Source organism: Leptonychotes weddellii, chromosome 5 (genome assembly GCF_054177405.1).
Source record: "Leptonychotes weddellii isolate Sample4059 chromosome 5, ASM5417740v2, whole genome shotgun sequence".
NCBI classification, from domain to species: domain Eukaryota; kingdom Metazoa; phylum Chordata; class Mammalia; order Carnivora; family Phocidae; genus Leptonychotes; species Leptonychotes weddellii.
This window is the reverse complement of record NC_138373.1, coordinates 21,143,132-21,157,550: the sequence shown is the minus strand read 5'-3', so window position 1 is coordinate 21,157,550 and position 14,419 is coordinate 21,143,132. Positions and strand designations below refer to the sequence as shown.

At 45.9% G+C, this 14,419-nt stretch overlaps 1 protein-coding gene across 1 annotated transcript in view; it reads right to left on the bottom strand.

The window, feature by feature from the left end:
• The window catches only part of LOC102748709 (dynein axonemal heavy chain 3), a 46,771-nt gene that overhangs the window by 19,919 nt on the left and 12,433 nt on the right, over window positions 1–14,419 (bottom strand). The window contains exons 9-10 of the mRNA XM_081819883.1: window positions 8,944–9,142; window positions 3,277–5,418 (exon numbers count right to left, since the gene is read on the bottom strand). Of these exons, the coding sequence (XP_081676009.1) occupies window positions 3,277–5,418; window positions 8,944–9,142 (2,341 nt within the window). The remainder of the gene's footprint in view (window positions 1–3,276; window positions 5,419–8,943; window positions 9,143–14,419) is intronic.

Genomic DNA, 14,419 nt, shown 5'->3' with positions numbered 1-14,419 from the left:
GTCCCTTTCAAATCCATATGTTGAAGCCCTAATTCCTAGAACCTCAGAATGTGGCTTTATTTAGAGATGGGGTTTTGAAAGGGATAATTAAATTAAAATGAGGTCATTAGGTGAGGTCCTAATCCAATAGCACTGGTGTCCTCATAAGACGAGGAGACTGGGACATAGACACACTCACAGAGAGAAAACCATATAAAGATTCAGGGAGAAGTTGGCCAAAAACAAGACAAGGAAAGAGGCCTCAGAAGAAACTAACCCTGCCGATGCCTTGATTTTGGATTTTTAATCTCCAGAATTTGGAGAAAATAAATTTCTCTTGTTTAAACCACTGAGTTTTGGTATTTGTTTTAGCAGCTCTAGCAGATTAATATGATCTCTGAAAAAGACCATGAAAGAAACACATCTAAAAATCATTAAAAGACGGACCACAAAGCATAATGAAACTCGGAATTCTGTGGAAAAAAAAAATACATGGATTTGGAATAAAACAAATAAAACTTCTAGAAATGGAAAGCACAGTCATTGAAGATAAAAACTCAAAGGACTGATGGAACGAACAGGGTAGACACAGCCAGAAAGAGAATTAGTAAGCAGTAAGGTCTTCAATCAGTGATCCATCTGGTAGGACCCAGATTGTGGTTTCCAAATGCCCTGGCCTCTGCCGAAAGAACTGGAGTTCCTTCAAGAAACGTCTGTACAAGCTGAGCCCGGAATACATGGTAATTCTATACAGCAAGGAAGCTATAAAAAACTACTGGGGTTATGTGAGAACTTTAGGCGTGAAGGAGCCCCCACAGGCCGGGGACTGAATGACGTGAGAATCAAAAAGAATGATAAATAATAAGACACCACCATGTTTGAAACACCCACTATGTTAAAATCTATGCGCTCACGGGGTGCCTGGATGGCTCAGTCAGTCATTTGAGTGTCCAACTCTTGATTTCTGCTTGGATCATGATCTCAGGGTTGTGGGATCGAGCCCCACGTCAGGCTCTGCCCTTAGCAGCGTCTGCTTCTCTCCCTCTGTCCCTCCCCATGCTCTCTCTCTCTCTCTCAAATAAATAAATAAATCTTAAAAAAAAAGAAAAGAAAATCTATGGGCTCACAATGGCTCAAAGAAAATCTTAACAGCTTAAGTAACTTTGCAGGTTACCAATTCATTAATCCAAAAGCTGAGAAATCAAGGAATGAACCAAACGTCTGCTGGTCCTTTTTGAACTACACACAGTCAGAGTAAACCAAGAGATGACAAAGGAAAATTCTTCTTTATAGAAGAGTTCCAGCTAATAAATGTGGAAGGAGTGATAGAATTAAAATATGGTTTTGCAACCCCTAATGAAATAAGGGATTTGGGGAATAATTTTGTTAAGGCTGCTAAAAATCATCAGGTCGGTTGTTTCCAAAACATACTGGAATTACCCGAAAAGCTTATAAAACATAATGCCTGGGCCTCATTCCACAAAGATTTTAGTTTAATTGGTGGAGGTAATGGCCTGCACTTGGAGATTTTTCTTAAAGCCCTCCCAGGTGATTCCCATGGGCAGCCAAGATTAAGAACCATCATCACATTAAGTGTGAGGCCAATGGGGAGCTTTACAAGGGAGTGGAATGGGGAGGTAGATCACACTGACAATGCCTGAGTCCCCTGATCAATCTTAATCAGGAAAGACAACCAGATAGAATGTGCTTCCTAATGTGAGGTACTACGAGGGACACAGTAGCCATGAGGTCTCCTGAGAAGTTCTCCAAGCTGAATCTGATCAGGCCTCTAGCACAGACAGATAGGAATATGCAACATAAGGCTTTGGATGTAACCGGCCTGTCATCATTTTACAGAACATACTCTGACCTTTCCTCCATTTTTCTTCTTTACCTTTCCTGGTTTCCCCTCATTTCTCTTGTTTAAATCTGTCATGTAAAGGACATAGGGGAAAAGAACAAAGCTACTAGAAAGGGGCCATGAATTGATCTTTGACAATAACACTGTGGTATGGGAAAGGGGAAGGGTACCACTTCATTTCAGCTGGCTCCTCTGACTTTCTCTGCGGGGCAGGGGTGCTGGCTTTGTATCTGGGTCGGGATAGATGTCAAACTCCCCAGCTTTCACAGGAGGGTGGCAACCTTTGTCATTTGCATTTCTGGTACTCTTTCTTCATTCAGTAACAGAGAAGACTAAAGCTTTGAGATCCAACAGAACAGAAAACTAATCTATTCCTGTGAACAACTCATACCTTTTAATATGCAATAATCGGTTTCTGGAAAGATACACAAACTGGTAATGATGGTTACTTCTGGAAGGGTTAGGAGGAAGATGCACCTTTCACCCTGCATGATGGTTTCTCAACCTCAGCACTACTGACATTTGGGGCCATTTTGGGATAATCCTTTGTTGTGGGGGACTGTCCTGTGCAGGGTAGACGGTTAGCAACAACCTCAGCTTCAATCTACCATATTCTAGTAGCACCCCCTAGTTGTGACCAAAAAAAAAAATGTTACCCCACTTTGCCAAATGTCCCTTGAGGGGACAAAATGGCACTGGTTGAGCCACAGTTCTGTACTTTTCTGCATTGCTTTTTTTTTTTAAAACTATACACAGTTATACACAGTATTAATTATTTAAAAAAATTTAATTTAAAAATCAAAAGAAAAGCCTAACTGGGAGAAGCAATACAGAAAATGATTTAAGACAAAGATGATAAACTAGGGTGCCTGGGTGGCTCAGTTGGTTAAGCGACTGCCTTCGGCTCAGGTCATGATCCTGGAGTCCCGGGATCGAGTCCCACATTGGGCTCCCTGCTTAGCAGGGAGTCTGCTTCTCCCTCTGACCCTCCTTTCTCTCATGCTCTCTGTCTCTCATTCTCTCTCTTTCAAATAAATAAAATCTTAAAAAAAAAAAAAGATGATAAACTAACAGCCAGCAGGCTTAAAACTAGCCCTGATCTGGTCCTCACAATTTTTAGGAAAAAATGTGAATGAGTTATCAAAATGTAAAAATGGGTGATTTCCACATTTCTCATTTCTCTTGAAAAATCAGGCGATCTGGCCATCCTGAGCTCACATTATCAGACTGCACAATGCTTGGGAACTGAGTAGCAGCTGCTTCCTTTAGGTGGGAAAAGAAATCTTCAGTAGTCCCTTCTAGCCCCACCTGAGCCTGTTAATGGTCTGGCTTTCAAAGCATCTGAGTTTGAGATTCCTGCTATAAGGGACATGCTGTTGTTACCCGACTGTGCATTCTGGACCATTTATGTTCTTTATACAACATTCTGCCCTTACCTGCCATTGGGTCTGCACCTGGAGACAACACGAAAATCAACGGTACACAACAACTGGAATCATTGTAGGACCCTTGGAGATCAAATGTAGGGGCTTCGATGTACACATCGCCCATGTGTTCAGCAATGAACTCCCGAATAGCTGGAATGATTTTGTCAGGCCGCAAACATCGTAGGACCACCATCCTCTCCAATCCCTTAAGGAAGTTCCAAGATCCAGGGAAATTCTCCTCATGGGGCCAAGTGGAGTCATAGATGAGCTTCCACTCCTCGGCATTTTGTTCTAAATGTTCCTTGAGGCCCTTCATTTTTGGCAATGCCGAGGCATGGACCACTTCTGCCCATGCCTTCTCAGACAGCCATTCAGGAGCTGGGTTGGGGAAGGGGTTGTCCAGGGCGACACCTCCAGTTAGAAGGAAATACCAAACCTCCTCATTAATTTGCTTTTTCTCTTTCATGATGCTGATGGTCAGGAGGAGGGAGAAAAGTAGCTTGTCCTTCTCAAACAGAGAGCGGCAGACATTGTTGTAGATGCTGAGGGTAAAATGTTCAATGATGTACTCAATGCGAAGGTCCAGTTCTTCGCTTTTACTGCTGTGGGCTAGGGAATGCACATAGAGGTTTATGAACCATGTCAGGGAGTACTGGTACATGGGCTCGATGTTGGCCAGGTCGGAGATACAGAAGAAGATGGTGGCAGAGTGGACAGCCACTGGCTTGTAGCCCATCCGAGTCTCATCGATCTGTGTTTCTGTTACTGAAGCAATTTCCTGTTTCTCAGAGATCTCTTCGGACAGCATTTTGGAGGAGGACAAAACTTTGATGGCAGTCTCGTCCTCGAGGATGTTGCCCTCAGACAGGGAGAGGACCTCCAAGATCTTATCTTCAATTTCTTTTAGCTGCTTCTTGTTCTTGGCACTTTCCACAATCAACTCATTCTTCTTCTCTTCCAGTTCTGGCTTCTCCTTGGCAGCCACGATGCCAAGGAGTTGATCTTGGAGACCTAAGGGTGTGATCATGAAGTTGAGGAGGCAGACTTTCACGGCAACTTCAGGGAGGTAATGTGGGTTCCTCAAACGGGTTGTGATGTATAACTTAAAATCCCTGGAGTATTCAATGATGTTTTCACCCAGCCTCATGTACTCAACCCCTTGCTGCCTGAATGTGGACTTGAGCAAGATGGGCTCAATAAAGGCGTCCAGCTCTTCTCCAACATTTTCTAGTAGGACAGGAGTGCCAAGCTGCAGAGCATTTTCCAGTGTCCTCACATAGGTGGCATCTGAGAATTTGATGATGGACAGCTTATTTGCTTTCTCCATGTTTTTGACCCACTTATTGGCCTGCCCCTGAGGGTCAATCATTAAGGCCCAGCGTCTGGAATTGGACACAATGATGCCATTGTCAATGGAGAAAGAGTCAATGGGCAGCCCAGCGATCTGCCAGGCACGGATTTTTACAGGATCTCCTAACGTGTTGCTGAGACTGAAGTCACTGGAGCCGGGGATGACCTTGTCTTTACACTGGGCCAACCACTGCTTCTGGCACCTTGCCCGATAATCCACAGTAAAGGCCCCCAGGTAAGCCACAGTCCCTGAGGACAACAGCACATCCCCCGTCAGATCAATATACCGGATCTCCAGCTGCCGGGCGGCTTCTGTCCATCTGTTCTTCTCTCCGCCAAGGCCACTGATCAGCTTTTCTGCCCTGACCAGCTTTTGGGAGCAGGTTTCAATGTTTTCCTCCAAGGTCTTTTTCTTGGTATTCATCTCTTCAAAGTCATCGTTCAGGGCCTGGAGGCGGTCTTCCACCAGCTTCAGTTCTGCTCGCTTCTGGTTCAGTTTCTGCATCTGTGTATCTAGCTTCGCCTCGGCCTCCCTCAGCCGCTCCCGTTTGGGAGCCACAACTTTGGCCACACGATCGTACACCTCCATGGCCCTCACCCATTTGCACAAACCTTCACAGGCAGATGACACATTTTTAATGACAGCTGGCTGGAAATCTGGGTGATCAATGAATCTTTCCCGGATCCGCTTCATGATCACTGGGGGGATGTTGTCTTTGTCATATGTCTTAAGACTCTCCAAGAACTTCAGATCTCCAAGAATCTTCCTTGAAACTCCCCAGTAATCTTCTATCATTTTACCTGTTTAGAACAAGAAATGGAGATTGGACTACTATTAAGACATTCTGGCTGAGACTTAAAGGCTTGCAATGGTTACTCCTATTTGGGGAAAAATCCAAGGTCCTGCCAAGGATGTTTTGGGCAGGAAAATACTCTGTCTGATACCATAATGATGGATACATGTCATTATATATTTGTCCAGACCCATAGAATGTGCAATACCAAGGGTGAGCTCTAATATACACTATGGACTCAGGGTGATAATGATGTGTCAATGTAGGTTCATCAATTTTAAAAAATGTTCCACTTTGGTACAATAATGGGAGATGATATGCATGTGTGTGGATTAGGAATATATGAGAAATCTGTACCCTTCTCTCAATTTTGCTGTGACCTTAAAATTGCTCTAGAAATAAAAAATCTAAATAAAATAAAGAAAAATCTAAGCTTCTCACAGTGGTCCAGGAGGCCCACGGAACTCATCCACCTCATCTCTGCCTTGTTCCTTAGGCTTCAGTCAGAAAGAACCTTCCTTCAACTCCTCAATGATCTTAAGTGCTTCCCTACTGTGAGCCCTTCACCTAGCCTGTAAATGGCATCTAGCTGGCTCCTAACCAGACTTCAGCTCTTTTAAAAGTCACTTCCCCGGGGGCGCCTGGGTGGCTCAGTTGGTTAAGCGACTGCCTTCGGCTCAGGTCATGATCCTGGAGTCCCAGGATCGAGTCCCGCATCGGGCTCCTTGCTCGGCAGAGAGCCTGCTTCTCCCTCTGACCCTCCCCCCTCTCATGTGCCCTCTGTCTCTCTCATTCTCTCTGTCTCAAATAAATAAATAAAAATCTTTAAAAAAAAAAAAATTAAAAGTCACTGCCCCGGTGCCTGGGTGGCTCAGTTGGTTGAGCCTCTGACTCTTGGTTTCGGCTCAGGGCATGATCTCATGGGTCATGATCTCATGGGCTGTGAGATGGAGCCCTGCGTTGGGCTCCACACTCAGCAGGGAGTCTGCTTGAGATTTTCTCTCTCCCTCTCCCTCTGCACCTCCCACTCTCTTTCTAATAAATAAAATAAATAAATCTTTAAAAAAATAAATAAAAGTCACTTCCACTGAGAGGTCTCCCTAGATTTCCATTACTAAGCTGGGCCACTCTATCCCTCCCACAGCATTTTCTTGCATCTCAGCTGCTAGAATGTCCATTCCCTTTACAGTGTTTATGCAGCCTGTTTATGCAACCTTTTTTTTTGGCTTCTGCTGTGTTTACTACAATCTGGCATAGTGCCTGATACTCAATTATCAATAAATATTTATCGAATGAATGTTGCCCCTTGTCCCAGTCATAGAGAAGGCAAAGGAGCCACGGGTATGTGTTTTGAATATTCCTTTTCAAGTCTGGGAGGTGGGCTGGATGGTACTCAATCAGTCCTTGTGAGTGAGGCAGTCTCAAGAGAAAGAGCAAGGGTGGGGAAGCAGCATGTAGGCTTGTAACTATACAAAAGGCCGTCCTTGGCCTACCCAGTAACAAAGCAGGGCCCTCATTCTCCCCAGCACCCATCCTGCTGACTAATGATTGAGTGAGCCTCGATCCCATCCCGGGGCTACACCCCTTTTGTTCACATGCTGGAAATGAGTTGGAAGCCCTTTTGGCTCACAGCACGTAAACATTTGCCAACCTCACAGGCTTTTAAAAAAAAGTTATACTTGAGAAATCATATTAAGTACAATAGGTCAGATGTGTCCTGTTTCTTTTTTTTTAAAGATTTTATTTATTTATTTGAGAGAGAGAGAATGAGAGACAGAGAACATGAGAGGGAGGAGGGTCAGAGGGAGAAGCAGACCCCCTGCCGAGCAGGGAGCCCGATGCGGGACTTGATCCCGGGACTCCAGGATCATGACCTGAGCCGAAGGCAGTCGCCCAACTAACTGAGCCACCCAGGCGCCCCTAGATGTGTCCTGTTTCTAACGCAAGCACAGTAACCAAACAAATATTTCCCATGAAGGTTTTTGTCTGCATTTAGGAAAATTATCTGCTTCATTTACATTCGAAAGTAATGAATTCAATTGCTCTTTTGTTCCACCTTCATGTTCTGGCTAAAATTCTGCAGGATCAATGAATAACATACACCATTTGCTTCAATTTTAAAATAAAAAAGGTGAATGGTGGTCCATTTGCAGATCATCAATGATCCAAGAAGAGGATGAACTTTTGTGACCTTGGCCATGTTTTGCGTATCTTAGCCCTTCTCCAACCCGGCTGCACCTTAGATCATTTGGGAGCTTAAAAAAAATACAGCTCAGGCTGTGCCCAAGACCAATGGATTAAGAGTGTCTGGAAGTGAAGGCATGGGCTTCAGCATTCTTTACACTCTGTGGGTGATTCTAGGGTGCAGTCAGGGTGGAGAAGTGCTGGGCTGGCTCATCCTTACTCAGCTGCTTCCCTAAGGGATTCTCCTGTGAAGTCCACTTCCTGCTTGTCCATTCCTGGTCACCTCTGCATCTTCTTCATGTGGTTTTTGGCCTGACAACCATCCCGGAAGAGGAAATGCCAGCCAATGGGAAGCAGAAGCCCGAGGTTTCTGAATGAGGGATCAGGGTTTCTGAGCATTTCAGAGGAATAGCAGGACTGTTCCCAGGACAGGAGCATTCAAAAGGCAGGGAATATTAGTGAGGCTGGTTTTTAAAGTCCTTGTTCAGTTCTAAGACACTGCTATTAATAATACAAAGTCCTACATCTCATTCAGATTTTAAGGAGAACGAATACTCTACCTATTAATGCTTCTAGGTTCAATTATAGGAGTGTTCCTCCCTGTCCTAATCCTTTCTCCCTGTTTCTAAATCTGATTCCTTGTCTTCCTCCCCTCAGTCTCTGCCTCCCTGTGCCCCATCTCTTTGCCCCTAAGTCTCCATTTCCAGCTCTTCTGTTCCCTCTGTCTGCCTCCCTCCCTCCTGACTTCTTGCTCAGTTCATTATATCTTTGTGTGCCCCTCCAGCTGTCTGATCTTTCCATCTCTCTGCAGTTCTGTCTCATTCTCTGTCTTTCCTTCTCTGGTTATCCGTCAGTTTCTCTCTGTTTATCTTTCTCTAGCTCTTTGTTTCTCTTCCCCGCAACCACTCACTACTCTGTCAGTCCTTTCGTACCCATGACCTTCATTTTTTTTAAAGACTTTATTTATTTGAGAGAGAGAGTGGCAGAGGGAGAGGAAGAAGCAGACTCTCCCGCTGAGCAGGGAGCCTGATGCGGGACAATGAGATCATGACCTGAGCTGAAGGAAGGCAGATGTTTAACCAGCTGAGCCACCCAGGTGCCCCCCATGACCTTCATTTTTGTAATGATTTGCAGAGGCAGGGGCCTTGACTAAGCTCAGCCTCACCTAAAGATGCCTGTCTTTTCCCTGACTGATTGAGTGAGGAAGGTGAAGGCACAGGAGAGGGCTGTGCAGATAAGCATGCACGAGCTTGGGGCACGTGGGTGAGGGGCGCGGTACCCCTCCTGCCAGGGAAGAGCAGCCTGTGAAGGCCACTGAGGGGGAGTGAGGGGGGGCGACGGGGGTTACCACTGCCGCTGGAGTCTGGCTTCCTCTCTGGTTTCAGCCCTTTCATGACGCAGATGCTCTCCATGACCAGCTTGACAGGGCCGGGTGGGTTCTGCATGGACTTCACCAGCGAGATGTCTGCTGGGTTCAGGGTGTCCAGTGCAGACAGCGCGGCCTCCAGCGCTGGCATGGCCTCTGCCAGGTCCCCCTCACATTCATCCTGCGGGCAGCACGGGGAGGGGGTAGAGGGATGAGTGCCTGGTGCCCCACGCACCCGGCACTCACTTCATAGAGGAAGCTGGGAGAGGCTCTTCCTGCCCCTCCACGTCCTCCCAGGATGGTGCCCCCTCCTGGAGTTCAGCACGGGAGGGTGGCTCTAACCACCGAGTGGCAGCAGGGAGGCGTGCACGGACTTTCGGGGCTATGGTTTTGATGTGATTTGTGATCTTAAAAAAAAAAAATCAAGCTTTGTTTGGGTTTTAAACAAATTCCCAAGAGATAATATGCAGTGGGTAACTTCACACCCACAGATCAAGGATGGATGGAGAAATGGAGGAAAGGATGAAGCCCAGGGGTTGAGTGACAGCTGGGAAGGGGGTTAGGGCAAGTTTGGGGAAGAAATAAGGCATGAGGGGTGGGAGAAGGTCAGGGATGGGGTGAGGTTTGGGATGTACGGTAGCTCAGAGATGAGGCAGGGGTAGTCAGGGATAAAGTGAAACTTGGAGATGGGGTGGAGTTTAAGGCAAGAGTTTAAGGATGAGGAATGGCAACAGAGATTACAGCTGGGTAGTGAGCTCGGGAAAAGGAGATGGTGCATGTTTTGTCCCTTATTTTTCATTCAAAGACAAAATTAATACAACGGAATATTATTCAGCCATAAAGACAAAGAAAGCCAGACATAAAATGCCACCTGCTCTATGATTCCATTTACATGAAATGTGCAGAAAAGGAAAATCCATAGAAGCAGAAAGTGAGTTAGTGGTTGCCAAGGGCTGGGGAGGCGGAGTAATGAGGAGTGACTACTCACAGATCTAGGTTTTTTTGTGGGGTGACAAAAATCATCTAGGATTAGTTGTGATACGTATACACCTCCGTGACTGTACTAAACAGCTCTCTGAAATGCAACTTAAAAAGGTGAGTATTAATGGTATAGGAATTATATCTCAATGTTTATTTATTTACTTAAGATTTATTTATTTATTTTGGAGAGAGAGGGAGAAATGGAGGGGGAGAGAGAGAGAGCGAGAGCGGTAGGGAGGGGCAGAGGGAGAGGGCAAGAAAATCTCCAGCAGACTTCCCACTGAGTGGGGAGCCCGAAGCAGGGCTTGATCCCACAACACTGAGATCATGACCAGAGCCGAAAGCAAGAATCGGATGCTTAACCAACTGAGCCACCCAGGCACCCCTCAATGTTTTTTTTTTTAAAAGAAAGGTTAACATTATAAGATTTTAGAACTGGGAGGGATCTTAAGGATTATTTAGTAGCCAAATTACCAAATAAAAAACCAAAAAACACAAAGAAAAAAACCCCAAGTTCTCAGGAGGCAAAATGAGTTAGCTCAGGTCACAAAGCTCCAACTGTGGGCCCCTGGTTCCCACTCCATGAATTCTCTGTCAGTCACTCAGCCGAACGAGTCATCACACCACCACGACTGAAGTGAAGCATCACAAGAGAACAAGGATTCTTAGACAAAGCATCAGGAAGTCCACATCCCGCAGGTTTACAATAGGCAAACAAAATAAAGGTGGGTTTCCCCTTACATCTGTGTGTACATGCATGTGCATGTGTATATCATGGATTCTTTATTTCAGGTTTTCTGTTTTTTTTTTTTTTTAAAGGTTTTATTTATTTGACAGAGAGAAAGACAGCCAGAGAGGGAACACAAGCAGGGGGAGTGGGAGAGGGAGAAGCAGGCTTCCCGCAGAGCAGGGAGCCCGATGGGGGGCTCGATCCCAGGACCCTGGGATCATGACCTGAGCTGAAGGCAGATGCTTAACGACTGAGCCACCCAGGCACCCCAGGTTTTCTGTTTTTTAAATACACTTGCATCAAAGTTTTGTTTGGCTTTATTACTTTTTTAAAGATTTTTATTTATTGATTGATTAGAGAGAGAGAGCACAAGCAGGGGAGTGGCAGGCAGAGATTGAGGGAGAAGCAGGCTCCCCGCTAAGCAGGGAACCCTGGGATCATGACCTGAGCCAAAGGCAGACGCTTAACCGACTGAGCCACCCAGGCGCCCCTTGGCTTTATTATATTACAGCAACAACCCTGCCCCCATGAACCCTGTCAGATGTTCCCAATATCAAAATGGAATATTCTGCTTCAGATGGCAAAAATGGCTCATCCCAGGGGCAACTTGGTTTGCTCCCTCTTCAGTCCTAGGATAGGTCCCAGAGGGCAAGGCAAGAGGAAAAGAATTGAAACCAAAGCCTGCTGTTTCTTTCTTTCTTTCTTTTTTTAAAGATTTTATTTATTTATTTGACAGAGAGAGACAGTGAGAGAGGGAACACAAGCAGGGGGAGTGGGAGAGGGAGAAGCAGGCTTCCTGCCGAGCAGGGAGCCCGATGTGGGGCTTGATCCCAGGACCCTAGGATCATGACCTGAGCCAAAGGCAGACACTTAATGACTGAGCCACCCAGGCACCCCGAGCCTGCTGTTTCTCACGGTCAGCTTCAGATAGAGTTTGGTGGCAGAGGAGACCAAAGGTATTGACTTAGCCACAGCTGTGGATTCTTGGTGGATTTCAATGATCCCAGGTGCCCACAGGTGTCATCAACAGTTCCATGTGCCTTTCCTATAATGTGCCAGACAACTAATGGCCCACACATGCTTCTTGTCCTCCAGTGGCCCAGTAGCTCTGCTCCCTTTCCTAAGAAGCACGGCCTGGGTCCCAGCAAGCTTGTTTGTCAAGTGCCTCGAAAAGGCTCTAATTATAATATTATGGGAACAGTGATTCTCAACCCTGGCTCTGCCTCAGAGTCACTGAAGAACATTTAGGGCATCCTCATGGTCAGGCCCCACACCCAGAGATTCTGATTCATGCAGTCTGGGTGAGGTCTGGGCACCTGCACTTTTCAAACTCCAAAGGTGGTTCTGACACACGGCGCTGTTGAGAAACTCCAGCTTATACTCTCGAAACACTGAGAACAGGGCAGGAAGGAATAGCCTTCTGTGCCCAGTAGGGGAATGGCTACTTGATGAGAGAAGCACTTACTTAAAATGGTCATTAAAATGATTATATGACATTTTGGAAAAACATTTGTGATACGATGTTAAGGAAGTAAAAAAGCATGATGCAAACTGCAATGATACTATGACTGCAGTAACATGAAATTATCCATGTGTGTAGACAGGGGCTAGAAAGAAACTTGGAAAATTGAGAAGGTGTTAAAGCTGAGTTCTTAAATATTCTTTCATATGTGTTATTACTGTCATCATTTGTTTCTATGATAAAAAACATTATGGTTAAAAATGACCCCCGGGGGCGCCTGGGTGGCTCAGTTGGTTAAGCGACTGCCTTCGGCTCAGGTCATGATCCTGGAGTCCCAGGATCGAGTCCCGCATCGGGCTCCCTGCTTGGCAGGGAGTCTGCTTCTCCCTCTGACCCTCCTCCCTCTCATGCTCTCTGTATCTCATTCTCTCTGTCTCAAATAAATAAATAAAAAATCTTTAAAAAAAAAAAAAATGACCCCCGGGGTGCCTGGGTGGCTCAGTCAGTTAAGCATTTGACTCTTGGTTTCAACTCAGGTCATGATCTCAGGGTTGTGGGATTGAGTCCCTCATCAGGCTCCATGCTCAGTGAGGAGTCTGCTTAAGACTCTCTCTCTCCCTCTGCCCCTCCCACCCTCTCTCTCGCTCCCCTCTCTCTACCTCTCTAAAAAAAACAAAAAACCCAAAAAAACCCCTGTTGCTTAGCGATGCAAGGAGCACAAGGGCTCTTTGAAAGGTATAAAGCACAGTGCCCTCTGACAAAACACAAAAAGTCAACTCTGCAGCCATTCTGGGCATCACTTAATATCCTCATTAGGGGGAAAAGAAATGATTCATTAGCTTAAAAAGAAATGATTGCTCTAAGCAAACTGCTGTACTTGGGAAGCAAGGGTCTGGGGCCTCGTTTCTGCCAGTCTCCTCCCCATCCCTCGATGGATTCCACAAGCCTGGCTGAGCCTCTCTGCTGCAGGAGTCACCACACTGGGGGCTCTCCCAGGATGTCTCATCTCTAGGGGTGGGAGGAGATTGGAGAAAATTACAGTCCTTGTGTGGAGCACTGTAACTCTGAGAGGTTCAGGGAGGGGTCTGGTCCTCGGGGAAACTCAGAGCAAGCACAGCTTCTTTTTCCTCCCTGGATGCACCTCGTGACTCACCTCCAGGATGTCACTCCTGACACTCAGGGATGAGAGGGCAAAACGTCAGACCTCACCCTTGACACCGAAACCCAAGGCAGCAGTTTACTGCCCAGGAATGGGTGTGGTGGGTTGTCTCCATGTCACCTCCAGCATCCCTCCTGTTCCAGCGAGTCCCTGTTTGCCCCTGACATTGTGGAGCAGAATCCTGGGTGTGATGGTACCTACACGTGGCAAGAGGCTGCCCATTATCAAAGGGGCAAGTCCACTTGGTTCAAGGTAAAGAACAACAGTTTGAGAGAATGAATGTTTGCCACTAAACTCTGTGTGTCGGACACATACTACAAAATTTACATGTTTTTCTCTTAAAATCCCCATTTTATAGATGAGAAAACTGAGTTTCAGAAGGGGCAGAGCAAATACTGAGTCCCAACATGCCCAATTCTAGTAAAAAAACCATGGAAGAATTGCAAATTCATGCGCCTGTTGGGGCCAGGCCTGTGATCTGAGTGTGGGAAGTGGGTTGGGTGGGGCTTTGTTGAGCTGGAAGCCACATGGGGCAGCATCTAGTCAACACTGCTGATGGGGGCAACCCAGGAATGCAGGTCCAGTGCTACCAGGATGCTTGATTTTTCTTCCGAAGAAAAACTGAACATTCAGAATTTCTACTTCAAATCTCTTGATTTCTTACAAGTGGAGGATTATTTCAGATTAAAAAAAAATACTGTGTGTGTCACAGTGTAAGTATGCACCCCCTAGCTACCAGTTTGCCACTTCTGGAATAGTAGCCAAATGCAAGGGCTTCGGAATCTGAGAACTCTAGGTTTGAACCCAGATTCGGTCACTTGGTAGCCGCGTGACCTTGGACAAGTCATTAAAGTTCTTGTACCGTGATTTCCTTATCTGTAACCTGGGAATGATACCATGTGCTTCGCAGGGCTGTTGGAGTGATAAAAGGCAACATAAATCAAGGACAAGAGAATACAGTCTCCATGAAGGAAGGAATTTTGTCTGTCTTATTCCACTGCCTAGGAAGCACACAGCAAGTAATCAATAAACATTTGTTAAATGAAGGATTACAAGAAACCAGCATGGTGCTGATAAGTAGTAGCTATTACTATCATCTTGGCATGGCAAAACACCCACTGCCCAC